General features: G+C 45.7%; 1 protein-coding gene and 1 pseudogene across 2 annotated transcripts in view; one reads left to right on the forward strand and one right to left on the reverse strand.

Moving 5' to 3' along the window:
- LOC311105881 (rho guanine nucleotide exchange factor 26-like) overlaps window positions 1-3,856 on the forward strand; it is a 71,310-nt gene extending 67,454 nt beyond the window's left edge. The window contains exon 15 of the mRNA XM_084148105.1: window positions 1,139-3,856. Within this exon, the coding sequence (XP_084004231.1) occupies window positions 1,139-1,281 (143 nt within the window). The 3' untranslated portion in view covers window positions 1,282-3,856. The remainder of the gene's footprint in view (window positions 1-1,138) is intronic.
- Window positions 3,857-9,085: 5,229 nt separating this feature from the next.
- Window positions 9,086-20,309, reverse strand: part of LOC311106255 (ATP-dependent DNA/RNA helicase DHX36-like) — a 61,684-nt pseudogene continuing 50,460 nt past the window's right edge. The window contains exons 13-16 of the transcript in view: window positions 17,056-17,176; window positions 16,921-16,948; window positions 16,478-16,571; window positions 9,086-9,132 (exon numbers count right to left, since the gene is read on the reverse strand). The product of the transcript in view is annotated as an ATP-dependent DNA/RNA helicase DHX36-like (transcript). The remainder of the gene's footprint in view (window positions 9,133-16,477; window positions 16,572-16,920; window positions 16,949-17,055; window positions 17,177-20,309) is intronic.

Below are 20,309 nucleotides of genomic sequence, written 5' to 3' on the forward strand. Positions count from 1 at the left end.
TGTCGTCTCTCTCTCTCTCTGTCCCTTCTCTCTCCCTCTTTCTCTGTCGCTCTCTCTCTGTCGCTCTCTCTCTCTGTCGCTCTCTCCCGCTTCTCTCTCTCTCTCTCTCTCGCTCTCTCTCTCGCTCTCTCTCTCTGTCGCTCTCTCCCTCTGTCTCGCTCTCTCTCTCAGTCTCGCTCGCTCTCTCTCTGTCTCTCTCGCTGTCTCTCTCTCTCTTTCTCTCATCTGTCTCTCCATCTGTCTCTCTCTCTCTCTGTCGCTCTCTCTCTCTCTCTCTCTCTCTCTCTCTCTGTTGCTCTCTCTCTCTCTCTCTCTCTCTGTTGCTCTCTCTCTCTGTCGCTCTCTCTCTCTCTGTTGCTCTCTCTCTCTCTCTCTCTCTCTGTTGCTCTCTCTCTCTCTCCCGCTTTGTCTCTGTCTCTTTCGCTCTCTCTCTCTCTCTGTCGCTCTCTCTCTCTCTCTGTCGCTCTCTCCCTCTGTCTCGCTCTCTCTCTCTCTGTCGCTCTCTCTCCCTCTTTCTGTCTCTGTCTCTCTCTCTGTTGCTCTCTCTCTCTCTCTCTCTCTCTCTCTCTCTTGGTCATCTCTCTCTCTCCTCTCTCTCTGTCACTCTCTCTCTGTCGCTCTCTCTCCCTCTTTCTGTCTCTGTCGCTCTCTCTCTCTCTCTCTCTCTCTCTTGCTCATCTCTCTCTCTCCTCTCTCTCTCCCTCTCTCCCTCCCTCCCTCCCACCCTGTCCTCACTCTTTCACATCTGTTCTTGCTCTTGTTCCTCTCCCCCCCCCTATTTGTCTCTCACTCCGTCTTTCTCCTTGTTTCTATTGAAAATCATTGAAAGAGATTTATCTGTGTAGTGTCTGACCAGAGATATGTTTGATGCGTACACACAGTCACACTCTCAAGGTTAAAGGTAATTTCCCTTTGTGTCTCCATGGCAACCATCTATTTCATGTGAAAGGGCTTTCTAGAACCGACAGAATAGAGCATCAAACGGACGCCATTTAAGAGTTCAAAAGCGGACTTAGAGCCTGCTTTGAACAGGAAACTTATTTTCAGGTCTGTGGCGCTGCAGCCCTGTGAAGGGATTTTCTGAAGGATAAATTAATGAATTTAGAGTGATGTGTGTATCTCTCTTTCTCTCTTTCAGGCTGGTATGAGGGCGAGCGACTCCGTGATGGCGAGAGGGGTTGGTTCCTGTCAGAATGTGCTGAACCAATCACGTGCCAGGCCACTATTGAGCGCAATATGCAGCGGATGGACCGCCTCCAGGGGCTGGAGACCAATGTGTAAGCTGGAACTGCAGGCTCCGCCCCCTAAATACACAAGTGACCTGCCTTCAATCAGACAGACCAATGAGTGAGCTTTATGCCAGCGACGGTCTTTGACTAATGTTGAGCGGGCCTCCACTGAATACACCAATTGAAAGGCTCTTTGGTCAACAGAGCAATGTGTGAGCTCTTTCCACCAGCGACTGAATACACCAATGAGCTGCCTTCAAGCACTATCAACCAATGAGAGAATATCTCCGTGGTCAACAGACAAATGTATGTATGAGCCTTGCCAGGTGACTGCATCTATTAGAATGAGTTTTGATTCTTACCCATGCAGTCTAACCTTCTACCAGTCTATATGGTAAGGAAGTTTGACCCTATGACCTGTCAACAACACTCCGACTCCTCCCACTGATGGGAGACTGTCCAACCACTTCCCGTGTGACTGCTTTTTGGCCCCTGAAGGACATTCCCCTTGGACACACACACAGGACGTGCTGGGGTCAAAGTTTAAAACTGCCAAAGTGGACAGGTCACCTATAATAGTTTGCATTAAAACTAATAGGGCATGTATTCATTTTGATGAACTATTTCCTTCTGAAAGACTCCCCAGGAATTTCCATGAATGAAGCTCACCCTCTCTATTACATAGCAACTAACAATTTATATGAGCCAAAACAACTACGGTGATGATCTGTATATTTGTTATGGTCATCCTTTTTAAATGTGCCAGACGGTCCTGATGATGAATTGGCTGAATGTATGGAGCCAACATGGCTCAGTGGACAGTTCAGTTTCACCTCTGCTCTGTGGTTAGACTATAGTGTGTGATGAGACTGATGGGGAAGAGGCTCATTGTAAAGATACACAAATGGCACTGTACTTCAGACTTATCTGTGTGTGTAGCTAGGAGGCCTTTTGTAATGTAACTGAATGTCACGATGGTCCAAAATGGCCAAATAAACGGACAGTTTCTAGACTGCCCTGTGTGGCTAGTAGGAGGCTGTGTGACTGCTGAAGAGGCTGAATGTAAAGAGCCAAAATGGTGGAATGAATGGTCCCGTTCCCAAACCCTAATCCCGATTTCCGACTTCTAGCAATTTTAGATACCTAAAACTATTAGACAGGTATTAGCTTCACCTTACTCTCTGGTAAAGCTTTGTTAAACTGAACCATGTAGACCTATCCAGTCCTTTCAGAGGTACACAATGCATAGGGGCTGGAAGTTGATCTGTAATTGGGCACTTTGTCTCTAGCTTAATGTCACCTTAATAAATAGAACAATTTCTGTCCCACGGACCTCCGTCAGTCTGCCACTCGGTGTGATTATGCTCAGTGATGTCAGAGATAGACGCATTTAGAAGGCCCAGTGATGTCAGAGATGGAAGTTTTATAAATACCCTCCTTTATGATTTCAGTGACGAGTGGCAGGAGAGAAAATAAAATGAAATGGTGTGACGCTCTCTGTTCTAAAACTGGAAAAGCCAGCGGAGGGTTTTAACATGATTGTCCGGCGTGATTCATCTCCAAAGTGTGTAATGTTGTCTTGCATCGCTGAAGGAAACAAGTAATGGCCTGGTCAGCTTCCTGTTGTAACACCGTTCATCAAACCAGACCACTACTGTCCATCTGGTCTGACCCAGACAAAAAGCTTTGCGTTTGCACTCAGGGAAAAACTGATACGACATGCATTTAACCAATGTACATCATTAATGTAAATATGTAACTAATAACAACCTCTGTTTAAACGTGTATGTAATCCACGGCTGTAGATTTATATTGCAGATGATGATGCCTTTTGGATATATAATCTATACTTAACGAAAATGTAAACGCAACATGTAAAGTGTTGGTCCCATGTTTCATGAGCTGAAATACAAGATCCTGGAAATGTTCCATACTCACAAAAAGGTTATTTTGGTCAAATTTTGTGCACAAATTTGTTTACATCCCTGTTAGTGAGCATTTCTCGTTTGCCAAGATAATCCATCCACCTGACAGGTGTGGCATATCAAGAAGCTGATTAAACAGCATGATCATTACACAGGTGCACCTTGTGCTGGGGACAATAAAAGGCCACTCTAAAATGTGCAGTTTTGTCACACAACACAATGCCACAGATGTCTCAAGTTTTGAGGGAGCGTGCGATTGGCATGCTGACTGCAGCAATGTCCACCAGAGCTGTTGCCAGATAATTAACTGTTCATTTCTCTACCATAAACCACCTCCAACGTCGTTTTATAGAATTTGGCAGTATGTCCAACTGGCCTCACGTGTAACCACGCCAGCCCAGGACTTCCACATCCGGCTTCTTCACCTGCGTGATCGTCTGAGACCAGCCACCCGGACAGCTGATAAAACTGAGGAGTATTTCTGTCTAATAAAGCCCTTTTGTGGGGAAAAACCCATTCTGATTGGCTGAGCCTGGCTCCCCAGTGGGTGGGCCTATGCCCACCCATGGCTGTGCCCCTGCCCAGTTGTGAAATCCATAGATTAGGGCCTAATGCATTTATTTCAATTTACTGATATCCTTATATGAACTGTAAATTGTTAATTGTTGCATTTGTTCTTGTTAATAAAAGTGCTATGGCGTATTTGGGATCTGTTGTTTTCTTTCAGAATGCTGATGTATGTTTGAAGAATCACTCAGTGAATTTAGGGGACCAGGGAACAGACATCTGTTATGACTGGGAACCAGGGAACAGACATCTGTTATGACTGGGAACAGACATCTGTTATGGCTGAGGACCTGGGAACATACATCTGTTATGACTGGGAACCAGGGAACAGACATCTGTTATGACTGGGAACAGACATCTGTTATGGCTGAGGACCAGGGAACAGACATCTGTTATGACTGGGAACAGACATCTGTTATGGCTGGGGACCAGGGAACAGACATCTGTTATGACTGGGAACAGACATCTGTTATGGCTGAGGACCTGGGAACATACATCTGTTTTGACCAGGGAACAGACATCTGTTATGGCTGGGGACCAGGGAACAGACATCTGTTATGGCTGGGGACCAGGGAACAGACATCTGTTATGGCTGGGAACCAGGGAACAGACATCTGTTATTACTGGGGAACAGACATCTGTTATGGCTGGGGACCAGGGAACAGACATCTGTTATGGCTGGGGACCAGGGAACAGACATCTGTTATGGCTGGGGACCAGGGAACAGACATCTGTTATGGCTGGGAACCAGGGAACAGACATCTGTTATTACTGGGGAACAGACATCTGTTATGGCTGGGGACCAGGGAACAGACATCTGTTATGGCTGGGGACCAGGGAACAGACATCTGTTATGGCTGGGGACCAGGGAACAGACATCTGTTATGGCAGGGAACCAGGGAACAGACATCTGTTATGGCTGGGGACCGGGGAACAGACATCTGTTATGACTGGGAACCAGGGAACAGACATCTGTTATGGCTGGGAACCAGGGAACAGACATCTGTTATGGCTGAGGACCTGGGAACAGACATCTGTTATGACTCAGGACAAGTGGACAGTCCGAGAAGAGAGAATGTGAAGCTGTTTGAAGTAAAACTTTACAGCAGTAACTGTACCTCCTGTTAAATGAGATTAGACAGGTGGATGCATCATTCTCACAATGCTCAAGATAAAACAGCACAAATGGATTCTATTAAAGACATGCTCCGGTACGTTGGTGACTACTAAATCTTTTTTTTTTTTTTTAAACCTCCCGCTTTGGGCTGGATGTGTCAATGTGTAGTTCATACATCTGATCAGATTTACTGTTTTACCTCAAGCCACGAAATCCCTAGTTTGAAAGCGACTTTTCTGGAAGATGTGCCATTCTCCCTATATTTTACCCCACGTGGGCTATCACCCCTAGCAATTTGAGTTCCAGCCAATGAGATTCAGCCTCTGGCCATTTGAGTGACAGCTAGCAATAATCACACACAGCAGCGCGAGAGCGCAATGATGTGGTGCACAAACAGTTGAAGTCGGAAGTTTACATACACTTTAGCCAAATACATTTAAACTCAGTTTTTCACAATTCCTGACATTTAATCCTAGTAAACATTCCCTGTGTTAGGTCAGTTAGGATCACCACTTTATTTTAAGAATGTGAAATGTCAGAATAATAGTAGAGAGAATTATTTATTTATTTCAGCTTTTATTTATTTCATCACATTCCCAGTGGGTCAGAAGTTTACATACACTCAATTAGTATTTGGTAGCATTGCCTTTAAATTGTTTAACTTGGGTCAAATGTTTTGTGTAGCCTTCCACAAGCTTCCCACAATAAGTTGGGTGAATTTTGGCTCATACCTCCTGACAGAGCTGGTGTAACTGAGTCAGGTTTGTAGGCCTCCTTGCTCGCACATGCTTTTTCAGTTCTGCCCACAAATGTTCTATAGGATTGAGGTCAGGGCTTTGTGATGGCCACTCCAATACCTTGACTTTGTTGTCCTTAAGCCATTTTGTCACAACTTTGGAAGTATGCTTGGGGTCATTGTCCATTTGGAAGACCCATTTGCGACCAAGCTTTAACTTCCTGATTGATGTCTTGAGATGTTGCTTCAATATATCCACATAATTTTCCTTCCTCATGATGCCATCTATTTTGTGAAGTGCACCAGTCCCTCCTGCAGCAAAGCACCCCCACAGCATGATGCTGCCACCCCCGTGCTTCACGGTTGGGATGGTGCTCCTCGGCTTGCGAGCACCCCCTTTTTCCTCCAAACATAACGATGGTCATTATGGCCAAACAGTTCTATTTTTGTTTCATCAGACCAGAGTACATTTCTCAAAAAAGTACAATCTTTGTCCCCATGTGCAGTTGCAAATCGTGGTCTGGCTTTTTAATGGCGGTTTTGGAGCAGTGGCTTCTTCCTTGCTGAGCGGCCTTTCAGGCTATGTCGATATAGGACTCGTTTTACTGTGGATATAGATACTTTTGTACCTGTTTCCTCCAGCATCTTCACAAGGTCATTTGCTGTTGTTCTGGGATTGATTTGCACTTTTCGCACCATAGTACGTTCATCTCTAGGAGACAGAACGCGTCTCCTTCCTGAGCGGTATGATGGCTGCGTGGTCCCATGGTGTTTATACTTGCGTACTATTGTTTGTACAGATGAACATGGTACCTTCAGGAAATTGCTCCCAAGGATCAACCAGACCTGTGGAGGTCTACAATTGTTTTTCTGAGGTCTTGGCTGATTTCTTTTGATTTTCCCATGTCAAGCAAAGAGGCACTGAGTTTGAAGGTAGGCCTTGAAATACATCCACAGGTACACCTCCAATTGACTCAAATTATGTCAATTAGCCTATCAGAAGCTTCTAAAGCCATGACATCATTTTCTGGAATTTTCCAAGCTGTTTAAAGGCACAGTCAACTTAGTGTATGTAAACTTCTGACCCACTGGAATTGTGATACAGTGAATTATTAGTTAAATAAATCTGTCTGTAAAGAATTATTGGAAAAATGACTTGTCATGCACAAAGTAGATGTCCTAACCGACTTGCAAAAACTATAGTTTGTTAACAAGATATTTGTGGAGTAGTTGAAAAACTAGTTTTAATGACGCCAACCTAAGTGTATGTAAACTTCCGACTTCAACTGTATGTAATTTTCAGGCACTACTTTCAGTACCGGATAACCCCTTTAATGTGGGATTGTATCTGTTTATCTACCACAGATGTACATTTATCACGGCTGTCATGGTTACGGCTGTTATGTTTTAATAAGGACCCAATTTAGGAAAGTTTTAGATACTGGAATATATATATATATATATATTACAGCTGCTACAAACTTAACATCTTTAACTTAGGTCAGGATTCAATCTGATCGCCCCCTTTTCGGCTATGCACCTCAAAGTCAATGTTTCCGCATTCGTAGAGATCACGTTCAAGGTAAACGCTGCAGATGTCGGCTCAATTACAAATGACCTTTAAATGTGGATCTAGCCCAGATCGGAATGAATCTAGGCGTTCATCTCTCCCATTTCACCACATACTAGAAAAGACTAACGTCACACTGCAATAAGGTCAGCTTTAATGGTTCAGCTTAAATATTTGAACACAAACTGAAAAGAAACAATGGTGAGTGAACCATTAGTCAGCCTTTTAGTTCATTAGTCAGCCAGCCTTTTAGTTTGTTAGTCAGCCAGCCTTTTAGTTTGTTAGTTCGTTAGTCAGCCAGCCTTTTAGTTTGTTAGTTCGTTAGTCAGTCAGCCTTTTAGTTCGTTAGTCAGTCAGCCTTTTAGTTCGTTATTCGTTAGTCAGCCAGCCTTTTAGTTTGTTAGTTCGTTAGTCAGTCAGCCTTTTAGTTCGTTAGTTCGTTAGTCAGTCAGCCTTTTAGTTCATTATTCGTTAGTCAGCCAGCCTTTTAGTTTGTTAGTCAGTCAGCCTTTTAGTTCGTTAGTTCGTTAGTCAGTCAGACTTTTAGTTCGTTAGTCAGTCAGCCTTTTAGTTCGTTAGTCAGCCAGCCTTTTAGTTCATTAGTTCGTTAGTCAACCAGCCTTTTAGTTCGTTAGTTCGTTAGTCAGCCAGCCTTTTTAGTTCGTTAGTTCGTTAGTCAGCCAGCCTTACACAGAATGTGAATATTACAACATAGCAATGTCAACCAAGTAGTCTATTTGATAACATATGAGAACATATTCAAGCAATGTCAACAAAACAGCATTCAGTACAATTTTATATAACATATTTACATTACATTTTATTAGACGCTCTTATCCAGAGCGACTTACAGTTAGTGAATACATTATATTTTTTTATACTGGCCCCCCATGGGAATCGAACCCACAACCCTGGCGTTGCAAACGCCATGCTCTATCAACTGAGCTACATCCCTGCCGGCCATTCCCTCCCCTACCCTACGCTGGGCCAATTGTGCGCCGCCCATGAGTGTCCCGGTCGCGGCCGGCTGCGACAGAGCCTGGATTCGAACCAGGATCTCTAGTGGCACAGTTAGCACTGCGATGCAGTGCCTTAGACCACTGCGCCACTCAGGAGTATATTGTTGTTAATAAATGCAATAATACAAAAATATAGTCATCCACTGCTCAGTCTTTTCCAGTTGGCTTATAGAATGAAATTAATACGTTTGGGGACAGCGTCCAGAGCAGTCCTTGGTTTCTTCACACACCATCCTGCCCGTACATGGGTGGATTCCAATCTAATGGAAACGTGTCAATGTGCCTGATCCATAGTGGATGTATAGAGATCTCTACTTGGAAATAACCCGTTTTAGCATGGACATTGCCATTGAGGGCTTCCACCATTTTAAAATAGTCAAGTGGGTGGGACTTCCTATTGGTGCGATCAGCCAATGATCAGAGCATTGTCTTCTTCAAATTGGTTTGCTTAGTTTGTAAATGGCATTAAGCTATATCACCGCCATCAAGTGGCCACAATAACTGAATGACACACAAGATTTAGTTTAAAAGACCAGCCCTGCAAGAGGCGGTAAATCACCAATATTAGATGTACAGAAGATAGACGCCATTATGGCACATATACAAAGTTGAGAACTCTTTCCATCTTTATGGCCTGAGCTCTTCTCTGGGTTGAGAAGAGATGCACCAGTTCTAATACTCATCACCATCATCATTGTTGTAATACCGGTGACGTCCTCTAGGGGCAGTGTTAGCCGCGTTAGTGTTGGGCCTGGGTGGTGATGAGGTCTATGATTGGCGGTTGCTCCAGTCCACAGGGCTGGTCATCTACATGATACATCCTAGAACTGATGCAGTCCCTCCTTCTCTTCACCTCTCTCTCTCTCTCTCTGTTTGTCCTCTGGCTCTGTTTGCATAGAAGTGTTGCTCTGAATCCCCAACTTTAATCCAATAGCGACATGGAGCGGATAGAAACGGACATATTCACACCTGTGAGGGAGTGAGAGTGGGGTGGAGGGAGCAAGGACATGGAGAGAAGGAGGAGAGGAAGGGGAGTTTGGAGGAAGAGAGGGAGAGAGAGTGGGGTGGAGGGAGCAAGGACATGGAGAGAAGGAGGAGAGGAAGGGGAGTTTGGAGGAAGAGAGGGAGAGAGAGTGGGGTGGAGGGAGCAAGGACATGGAGAGAAGGAGGAGAGGAAGGGGAGTTTGGAGGAAGAGAGGGAGAGAGAGTGGGGTGGAGGGAGCAAGGACATGGAGAGAAGGAGGAGAGGAAGGGGAGTTTGGAGGAAGAGAGGGAGAGAGAGTGGGGTGGAGGGAGCAAGGACATGGAGAGAAGGAGGAGAGGAAGGGGAGTTTGGAGGAAGAGAGGGAGAGAGAGTGGGGTGGAGGGAGCAAGGACATGGAGAGAAGGAGGAGAGGAAGGGGAGTTTGGAGGAAGAGAGGGAGAAAGAGAGTGGGGTGGAGGGAGCAAGGACATGGAGAGAAGGAGGAGAGGAAGGGGAGTTTGGAGGAAGAGAGGGAGAGAGAGTGGGGTGGAGGGAGCAAGGACATGGAGAGGAAGGAGGAGAGGAAGGGGAGTTTGGAGGAAGAGAGGGAGAGAGAGTGGGGTGGAGGGAGCAAGGACATGGAGAGGAAGGGGAGTTTGGAGGAAGAGAGGGAGTGAGAGTGTGTGTGAATGCTGTGTGAATGCTGTGTGCCCCTGTCCGTCTCCAGATCTTCCTGTGTGTGTGTGTGTGTGTGTGTGTGTGTGTCCCTGTCATAACTCTATCCTCCATATTCCTGCTTACAAGCAAAAACTCAAACAGGAAGTACCAGTGACGCGCTCAATACGGAAGTGGTCCGATGAAGCGGATGCTAAGCTACAGGACTGTTTTGCTAGCACAGACTGGAATATATTCAGAGATTCATCTGATGGCATTGAGGAGTACACCACATCAGTCACCGGCTACAAAGGAAACCCAGCCGTGAACTGTCAAGTGATAACTGTCAAGAGCCCACCAGACGAGATAAATACACTATATATACAAAAGTATCGGGACACCCCTTCAAATTAGTGGATTCGGCTATTTCAGCAACACTCGTTGCTGACAGGTGTGTAAATTCGAGCACACAGCCATGCAATCTCCATAGACAAACATTGGCAGTAGAATGGCCGTACTGTAGAGCTCAGTGACTTTCAACGTGGCACCTTCATAGGATAACACCTTTCCAACAAGTCAGTTAGTCAAATTTCTGCCCTGCTAGAGATGCCCCGGTCAACTGTAAGTGATGTTATTGTGAAGTGGAAACGTCTAGGTGCAACAATGGCTCAGCCGTGAAGTGGTAGGCCACACAAGCTCACAGAACAGTACAAACAGAGTGCTGAAGCGCGTAAAATGATGGGAGAACCTTCTAGAAGGACAACCATCTCTGCAGCACCACCAATCAGGCCTTTATGTTAGAGTGGCCAGACAGAAGCCACTCCTCAGTAAAAGGCACATGACAGCCCACTTGGAGTTTGCCAAAAGGCACCTAAAGGACTCTCAGACCATGAGAAACAAGATTATTTGGTCTGATGAAACGAAGATCGAACTCTTTGGCCTGAATGCCAAGCGTCATGTCTGGAGGAAACCAGGCAACGCTCATCACCTGGCCAATACCATCCCTATGGTGAAGCATGGTGGTGGCAGCATCATGCTGTGGGGATGTTTTTCAGCAGTAAGGACTGGGAGACTAGTCAGGATCGAGGGAAAGATGAACGGAGCAAAGTACAGAGAGATCCTTGATGAAAACCTTCTCCAGAGTGCTCAGGACCTCAGACTGGGGCGACGGTTCAGCTTCCAACAGGACAACGACCCTAAGCACACAGCCAAGACAACGCAGGAATGGCTTCGGGAAGAGTCTCTGAATGTCATTGAGTGGCCCAGCCAGAGCCAGGACTTGAACCCGATCAAACATCTCTGGAGACCTGAAAATAGCTGTGCAGCAACACTCCCCATCCAACCTGACAGAGATTGCAAGAATCTGCAGAGAAGAATGGGAGAAACTCCCCAAATACAGGTGTGCCAAGCTTGTGGCATCATACCCAAGAAGACTTGAGGCTGTAATCGCTGCTAAAGGTGCTTCAACAAAGTACTGAGCAGTAAAGGGTTTGAATACTTATGTAAATGTCATAAGTATTGCTTGTCCATATATGTATATTTTCTTAAACCCTGTACACCAGCAGCTACCAGACCCCAGGGATGCTACCTCTCTCCAAAATACACATCTTTGTCTTCTCGTGCGCACACACACACACACACACACACACACACACACACACACACACACACACACACACACACACACACAAACACACACACACTAAAACAAAGACTATACATTATACATTGTAGCATCCCTGGGGTCTAATAGCCGCTGGTGTACAGGGGGTGAAGAGAGGGAGAGCGGGAGAGAGGAAGGGAGAGTGAAGACAGGAGAACAACAAGAGGGTGAGACATGCAGCTGGATCCTGTCTCTTCTCTGATGCACTTGCCCTCTGGTCATCTACATGATACATCCTAGAACTGATGCAGTCCCTCCTTCTCTTCACCTCTCTCTCTCTCGCTCTGTGTCTGTCCTCTGGCTCTGTTTGCATAGAAGTGTTGCTCCGAATCCCCAACTTTAATCCAAAAGCGACATGGAGCTGATATAATTTGTATTGGTTTATAATTGGTCCTCTGACAGATGCCCATCTCTGCTCTAACTGATGACATTCAGTGCAGCAGGGTAGAAGAGAACAGAGAGACAGAAAGGCTGGAATTGACTGTTCCTCTTCCCTGGTACTGTGTCTGCGAGCTTTGATCTGCCAGGGCTTTGAGAGGGAGTTGAAAGGCACTGGTTTAATCCAATATTCATCACGTCTAAAAATGGCACCAGAGTTAACCTTTTACCCATTTTCTTTATGGTTTAATGGATTTGATGCAGCAGCGCTGTATGTGTATGCTGTACTGTGTACTCACAATGCTGGTCCTCATCCTGATGTGATAGTTAAACTGTCTCCTCAGCATTCACTGACTTGGGGTGGACACACACCTTCCCATCACCCTCACCCTGGAGAGGAGAGAGAGGCGGATGTATTAGTGTGTGTGTGTGTGTGTTCTGTACAGGACGATATGAAAGGGGTTTGTATTAGTATGTACACAGTTCACAAAACATTAGGAACACCTCATTCCATGACATAGACTGACCAGGTGAAAGCTATGATCCCTTATTGATGTCACTTGTTAAATCCACTTCAAAATCAGTGTAGATGAAGGGGAGGAGACAGGTTAAAGAAGGATTTTTAAGCCTTGAGACAATTGAGACATGGATTGTGTATGTGTGCCATTCAGAGGGTGAATGGGCAAGACAAAATATTTTTAGAGCCTTTGAACGGGGTATGGTAGTAGGTGCCAGGCGCACCAGTTTGAGTGTGTCAATAACTGCAACACTGCTGGGTTTTTCACGCTCAACAGTTTCCTGTGTTTATCAAGAATGGTCCACCACCCAAAGGACATCCAGCCAACTTGACACAACTGTGTGGGAAGCATTGGAGTCAACATGGGCCAGCATCCCTGTGGAACGCTTTCGACACCTTGTAGAGTCCATATCCCGACGAATTGAGGCTGTTCTGAGGGCAAAAGGAAGGTGTTCCTAATGTTTTGTACACTCAGTGTGTGTGTGTGAAGTTTTAGTCTTTTTACAACTCTGTTTTTCAAACAATATCACTGCCTCAAGCTTGATCGTAATTCTATTTTGCTACCGTCTGCTAAGTGTGATGATGATTTATTGATGCATCTGTCTGGCTGGCTGAGTTTTGGGCTTATGGTCTGCCGTCCATCGTCGGCTGTGGATCTTCTCAGGTACACATCCATAAGAAGTTGACAAAGAGTACATTTCAGGTCTGAGTGAATTTCACTTCCTCTGCAGAATCCGAGGTATCCTCTTGTCACTGCCAGTGTCTGTCTGTCTGTACTTGTGATGCTGACTCCCTGTGAGTGCTATGTATGAGTGTTACTGTAGGTCCCTGCTGACTCACTCTTCTTTCTGTCGCGGTTTGATCACTTTGGGGTAGAGACCTGCCCTGATCAGCTTTTAACGATGGCGCCAACAAAGTTGATGAGCTCAGGGCAAGGGTTGCTTTCCAGAGAGACATCAGGGTCTTTAACATACTTTGTTTCGCGGAAACATGGCTCTCTGGGGATATACTGTCGAAGTCGGTCCAGCCAGATGGGTTCTCAGTTCATCGTGCAGACAGAAATAAATATCTCTCTGGGAAGCAGAAGGGCGGAGGAGGTGTGTGTTTCATGATAAACGACTCATGATGTAATTGTAGTAACATACAGGAACTCAAGTCCTTTTGTTCACCCGACCTAGAATACCTCATAATCAAATGTCAACCGTAATATCTCCCAAGATAATTGTATTTGGTTATAGTCAGGGCCGTGTATATCCCCTCTTAAGCCGATACCACGACGGCCCTCAAAGAACTTCACTGGACTTTATGCGAACTGGAAATCCCATATCGACTGTTGTACTCGGGCTGCTAAAATACTCGACCATTGCTATTCAAACTTCCGGGATGCTCACAAGGCCCTCCCCCACCATCCTTTCGGCAAATCTGACCACGACTCCATTTTGCTCCTCCCTTCCTATAGGCAGAAACTAAGTCTCGTGCTAAGGACTATTCGATAGTGGTCTGACCAATCGGAATCCACGCTTCAAGATTGTTTTGATCACACGGACTGGAAGTTCCAGGTAGCTTGCGAAAATAATTTTGACGAATACACAAACGGTGACTGAGTTTATTAGGAAGTGTATAGGAGATGTTTTACCCATTGTGACTATTAAAACCGGAAACCGTGGATAGATGGCAGCATTCGGGCAAAACTGAAAGCGCGAACCACCGCATTTAACCATGGTAAGGTGACTGGGAATATGGCAGAATACAAACAGTGTAGCTATTCACTCCGCAAGGCAATTAAACTGGCAAAACATCAGTATAGAGACAAAGTGGAGTCGCAAATGAAAAGCTCAGACACGAGACGTACGTGGCAGGGTCTACAAACAATCACGGACTACAAAAGGAAAACCAGCCATGTCGCCGACACCGACGTCTTGCTTCCGGAGAAGCTAAACACCTTCTTCGCCCGATTTGAGGAAAACACAGTGCCACCGACGTGGCCCACTACCAAGGACTGTGGGCTCACCTTCTCCATGGTCGACATGAGTAAGACATTTAAGTATGTTAACCCTCGCAAGGCTGCCGACCAAGAGGGCATCCCTAGCCGCATCCTCAGAGCATGCGCAGACCAGCTGGCTGGTGTGTTTATGGAAATATTCAATCTCTCCCTATCCCAGTCTGCTGTCTCCAATTGCTTCAAGATGGCCACCATTGTTTCTGTACCCAAGAAAGCAAAGGTAACTGAACTAAATGACTATCGTCCTGTAGCACTCACCTCTGTCATCATGAAGTGCTTTGAGAGGCTAGTCAAGGATCATATCACCTCTACCTTATCTGTCACCCTAGACCCACTTCAATTTGCTTACCGCCCCAATAGATCCACAGACGATGCCATCGCAATGCATACTGCCCTATCCCATTGACTATAGCTCAGCATTCAACACCATAGTACCCTCCAAGCTCATCATTAAGCTCGAGGCCCTGGGTCTGAACCCCGCCCTGTGCAACTGGGTCCTGGACTTCCTGACGGGCAGCCCCCAGGTGGTTAAGGTAGGAAACAACACCTCCACTTCGCTGATCCTCAACACTGGGGCCCCACAAGGGTGCGTGCTTAGCCCACTCCTGTACTCCCTGTTCACCCATGACTGCGTTGCCAAGCACGCCTCCAACTCAAGTTTGCAGATGACACAACAGTAGTAGGCTTGATTTACAACAATGACGAGACAGCCTACAGGGAGGAGGTGAGGGTTCTGGGAGTGTGGTGCCAGGAAAATAACCTCTCACCCAACATCAACAAAACAAAGGAGATGATCGTGGACTTTAGGAAACAGCAGAGGGTGCACCCCCCTATCCACATCGACGGGACCGCAGTGGAGAAGGTGGAAAATGTCAAGTTCCTTGGCGTACACATCACTGACAAACTGAAATGGTCCACCCACAGCCTCTTCAACCTTAGGAGGCTGAAGAAATTTGGCTTGGCACCTAAAACCCTCACAAACCTTTACAGATGCACAATTGAGAGCATCCTGTCGGGCTGTATCACTGCCTGGTACGGCAACTGCACCGCCCGCAACTGCAGGACTCTCCAGAGGGTGGTGTGTTCTGCACAATGCATTACCGGGGGCAAACTACCCGCCCTCCAGGACACCTACAGCACCTGATGTCACAGGAAGGCCAAAAAGATCATCAAGGACATCAACCACCCGAGCCACTGCCTGTTCATCCTGCTATTTACATTTACATTTACGTCATTTAGCAGACACTCTTATCCAGAGCGACTTACAAATTGGTGCATTCAACTTATGATAGTAGAAGGATTACTTTTATACTATTCCAGGTATTCCTTAAAGAGGTAGGGTTTCAAGTGTCTCCGGAAGGTGGTCAGTGACTCCGCTGTCCTGGCGTCGTGGGGGAGCTTGTTCCACCATTGGGGTGCCAGAGCAGCGAATAGCTTTGACTGGGCTGAGCGGGAACTGTGCTTCCGTAGAGGTAGGGGGGCTAGCAGGCCAGAGGTGGATGAACGTAGTGCCCTCGTTTGGGTGTAGGGACTGATCAGAGCCTGAACGTAAGGAGGTGCCATTCCCCTCACAGCTCCGTAGGCAAGCACCATGGTCTTGTTGCTATCATCCAGAAGGCGAGGTCAGTACAGGTGCATCATAGCTGGGACCGAGAGACTGAAAAACAGCTTCTATCTCAAGGCCATCAGACTGTTAAATAGCCATCACTAGCACTACAGAGGCTGCTGCTGCCTATTGAAATCACTGGCCACTTTAAGAAATGGAACACTAGTCACTTTAATAATGTTTACATATCTTGCATTACTCATCTCATATGTATATACTGTATTCTATCATTTTCTACTGTATCTTAGTCCATGCCGCTCTGTCATTGCACGTCCAGTTATGTATATATTCTTCATTCCATTCCTTACTTAGATTTGTGTGTATTGGGTATATGTTGTGAAATTGTTAGATATTACTTGTTAGATATTACTGCACTGTCGGAGCTAGAAGCACAAGCATTTCGCTACACCCGCAATAACATCTGCTAAACACGTTTATGTGACAAATAAAATTTGATTTGATTTCTCATTCTCTGAGGGAGAGAGACACAGGAAGAGAGAGGAGTGAGGGTGAGAAAAAGGACAGTTGACCTGAGTTGATGTCAGAGTCTTTGGAGTTCTTGCTGCTGATGAAGCCAGCCCCTAGCAGGTGCTCAGCAAACTGAGCCATCATGTTGTGCAGAATCTACAGACATACCCACAGAAAGACAGACAGGCAGGCAGGTCACAGGTTAGATGGATTCTTCTCAATATGAAGCCAAGGCTGCATCCGAATGGTGGATTGAGCGTGATATCTGACTGGTGAGATATGAGCGAGACCTCTAATGATGTAGGTGGGAAAAGAGGATCTTACTGTGAAAGCATAGATAATAGATGAGGTGGTCACTCTTTGAGTCTCTGGACAGAATTATTCTCCTCAAGTCTGCTATCTTCTCCTTACCCTGAGAGAGAGAGTGAGAGGGAGAGAGAGATTTTACCACCTAAATGTGTATGTGTGTGCAGGTGTGTATGCCTGCGTTCCTGCGTGTGATTACCATTGGTATGAAGAAGGGGTCCTTGAAGCTGAGAGAGGCAGAGATAGTGAGGACAGGGTCCAGACAGAACCAGCAGAACGCCAAACATAATCAGCTTCCCGATGTGAGGCTCTACAGGCCAGGTGGAACTCCAACGGGGTCAGAGCCTCTGAGCGGTCCAGGGCATTGAGGTCCATCGGGTGTGTGATGGACAGAGTGACAGCCTCCTCCTCTGTTGGAGGGTCCAGAACTCTGCTATTGGACCCAGCTTGAGGATCTAGAAGAGGTGGGGGGAGAGAATTAGACATTAACTACATTAAAAACAACTTAGTGAAAAGTCCAACAGCTTGACTTGATCAGAAAACAAAATGTGAAAGAGACCTGTCTAAATGCTAGACCCAACAGGAAGTCCACCTCTACACAGAGAGCAGTAAGTCAACTCTTCACTACCAGATGTACTACAGTCTTCCTGGCTTCTTCAGCTTCAGGATGTACTATTGTACTATGTCACCGTGTCCAGTGGATCCAGGATATTAATGTGTGTGTTTGTGTGTTAGAGCTGGACGAAATGGACAAATATCCATATCGCGATAGATTGCATGACTTGCCTTTATATCATTAATGTGCACCAGTTTTTTTTTGTATCATCCTTTAAACTACTACTACTAGTTTGATGGTTTTCCCGTTAACAATCACCCAGATTAGTTAACTTATTTCATTTAAAACGTCCCATTTCTCTAGTATAGGCTACTTATCGTAATGAACGATATCAGCAAAATGCCTGATATAAATGATCGGTAAGGTCGGTGTCGATAATTGAAGTTTATCGTCCCAGCTCTAGTGTGTATCTGCTGAGGTCAGCTTGTTGACAGCCATTCTCCCTCTGAAAGGTGTGATTAGTGCATTAGGTACCTCTCAGCCACCAACACACTGATTAACACACATTATCCCATTAGGGGAATGGGAGACTAGCTATTACAACACCAACTCTGCCTTTATGTTCCCTAACACCAGGATGGAATGGGTGGAAGTTGACAGAGAGACCAACAGATGTTGACAGATTGTGTTGACAGAGTGTGTGTGTTGACAGAGGAAACCAACAGATGTTGACAGTGTGTGTTGACAGAAAAATTTACAGATGTTGACAGTATGTGTGTTGACAGAAGACCAACAGATGTTGACAGTGTGTGTTGACAGAATAACCTACAGATGTTGACATAGTGTGTGTGTTGACAGAGTGTATGTGTTGACAGTGTACACACAATTGTGAAGAGGGCACGACAGCGCCTCTTCCCCAACAGGAGGCTGAAAAGATTTAGCATGGTTCCCTCTGATCATCAAAAAGTTATACAGCTGCACCATTGAGAGCATCTTGACTGGCTGCATCACCGCCTGGTATGGAAACTGCAAGGCACCCGACCACAAGGTGCTACAAAGGGTGATGAGTATGGCCCAGTACATCACTAAGGCAGAGCTCCCTGCCATCCAGGACCACTATACCGGTGTCAGAGGATGGCCCAAAAAACTGTGAAAGACTCCAGCCACCCAAGCCATAGACTGTTCTCTCTGCTACCGCAAATGGAGTCGTGGTCCTGTTGGGACCCTGAACAGCTTCTAGCCCCAAGTCATAAGACTGCTTAACAAGGCTGCTAAATAGCTAATCAAATGGCTACCCGGCTACCTGCATTGACCATTTCTTGCACTGACTCTATGCACACACACTGGACTCTACCCAGGTTTTCAGAATGTTTTGCTAATTTATTAAAAATAAAAACTGAAATACCTTATTTACATAAGTATTCAGACCCTTTGACTTTTTCCACATTTTGTTACGTTACAGTCTTATTCTAAAATTGATTAAATACTTTTTTCCCCTCATCAATCTACACATAACAAAGCGAAAACAGGTTTTCTAGATATTTTTGCAAATGTATTACAAATAAAAACATAAATACCTTATTTACATAAGTATTCAGATCCTTTGCTATGAGATTCGATATTGAGCTCAGGAATTGTCCGTAGAGCTCCGAGACAGGACAGTGTCGAGGCACAGATCTGGGGAAGGGTACCTCAAAATTCCTGCAGCATTGAAGGTCCCCAAGAACACAGTGGCCTCCATCATTCTTAAATGGAAGAAGTTTGGAACCACCAAGACTCTTCCTATAGAAAGCTGTCCGCCCGGCCAAACTGAGCAATCGGGGGAGAAGGGCCTTGGTCAGGAAGGTGACCAAGATCCCGATGGTCACTGACAGAGCTCCAGAGTTCCTCTGTGGAGATGGTAGAACTTTCCAGAAGGACAACCATATGTGCAGCACTCCACCAATCAGGCCTTTATGGTAGAGTGGCCAGATGGAAGTCACTCCTCAGTAAAAGCACATGACAGCCCACTTGGAGTTTGCCAAAAGACACCTTAAAGGATTCTCAGACCATGAAAAACAAGATTCTCTGGTTTGATGAAAACAAGATTGAACTCTTTGGCCTGAATGCCAAGCGTCACGTCTTGAGGAAACCTGGCACCATCCCTACGGTGAAGCATGATGGTGGCAGCATCATGCTGTGGGGATGTTTTTCAGCGGCAGGGACTGGGAGACTAGTCAGGATCGAGGGAAAGATGAACGAAGCAAAGTACAGAGAGATCCATGATGAAAACCTTCTCCAGAGCGCTCAGGACCTCAGACTGGGGGGGAAGGTTCACCTTCCAACAGGACAACGACCCTAAGCACACAGCCAAGACAACGCAATGGTCTCTGAATGTCCTTGAGTGACCCAGCCAGAGCCAGAACATCTCTGTAGAGACCTGAAAATAGCTGTGCAGCGACGCTCCACATCCATCCTGACAGAGCTTGAGAGGATCTGCAGAGAAGAATGGGAGAAACTCCCCAAATACAGGTGTGCCAAGCTTGTAGCATCATACCCAAGAAGACTCGAGGCTGTAATCGCTGCCAAAGGTGCTTCAACAAAGTACCCAGGAAATGGTCTGAATACTTATGTAAATGTGATATTTATAATATAATAATAATATGCCATTTAGCAGACGCTTTTATCCAAAGCGACTTACAGTCATGCGTGCATACATTTTTTTTTTTTGTGTATGGGTGGTCCCGGGGATCGAACCCACTACCTTGGCGTTACAAGCGCCGTGCTCTACCAGCTGAGCTACAGAGGACCACATATTTCATTTGTTTTATTTTAAATAATTTTTGAAAAACTTATATAAACCTGCCCTTGCTTTGTCATTATGTGGTATTGTGTTTAGATTGAGAAAAAAATAACAATTTATTCAATTTCAGAATAAGGCTGAAACGTAACAAAATGTGGATAAGGTGAAGGGGTCTGAATACTTTCTGAATGCACTGTATACACACACACACGTGCGTTACCGGACAGTTCCTCCAGTGGCGAGAGAGAGA

Source organism: Coregonus lavaretus, assembly GCF_964263955.1.
Source record: "Coregonus lavaretus genome assembly, chromosome: 30".
Taxonomy (NCBI): domain Eukaryota; kingdom Metazoa; phylum Chordata; class Actinopteri; order Salmoniformes; family Salmonidae; genus Coregonus; species Coregonus lavaretus.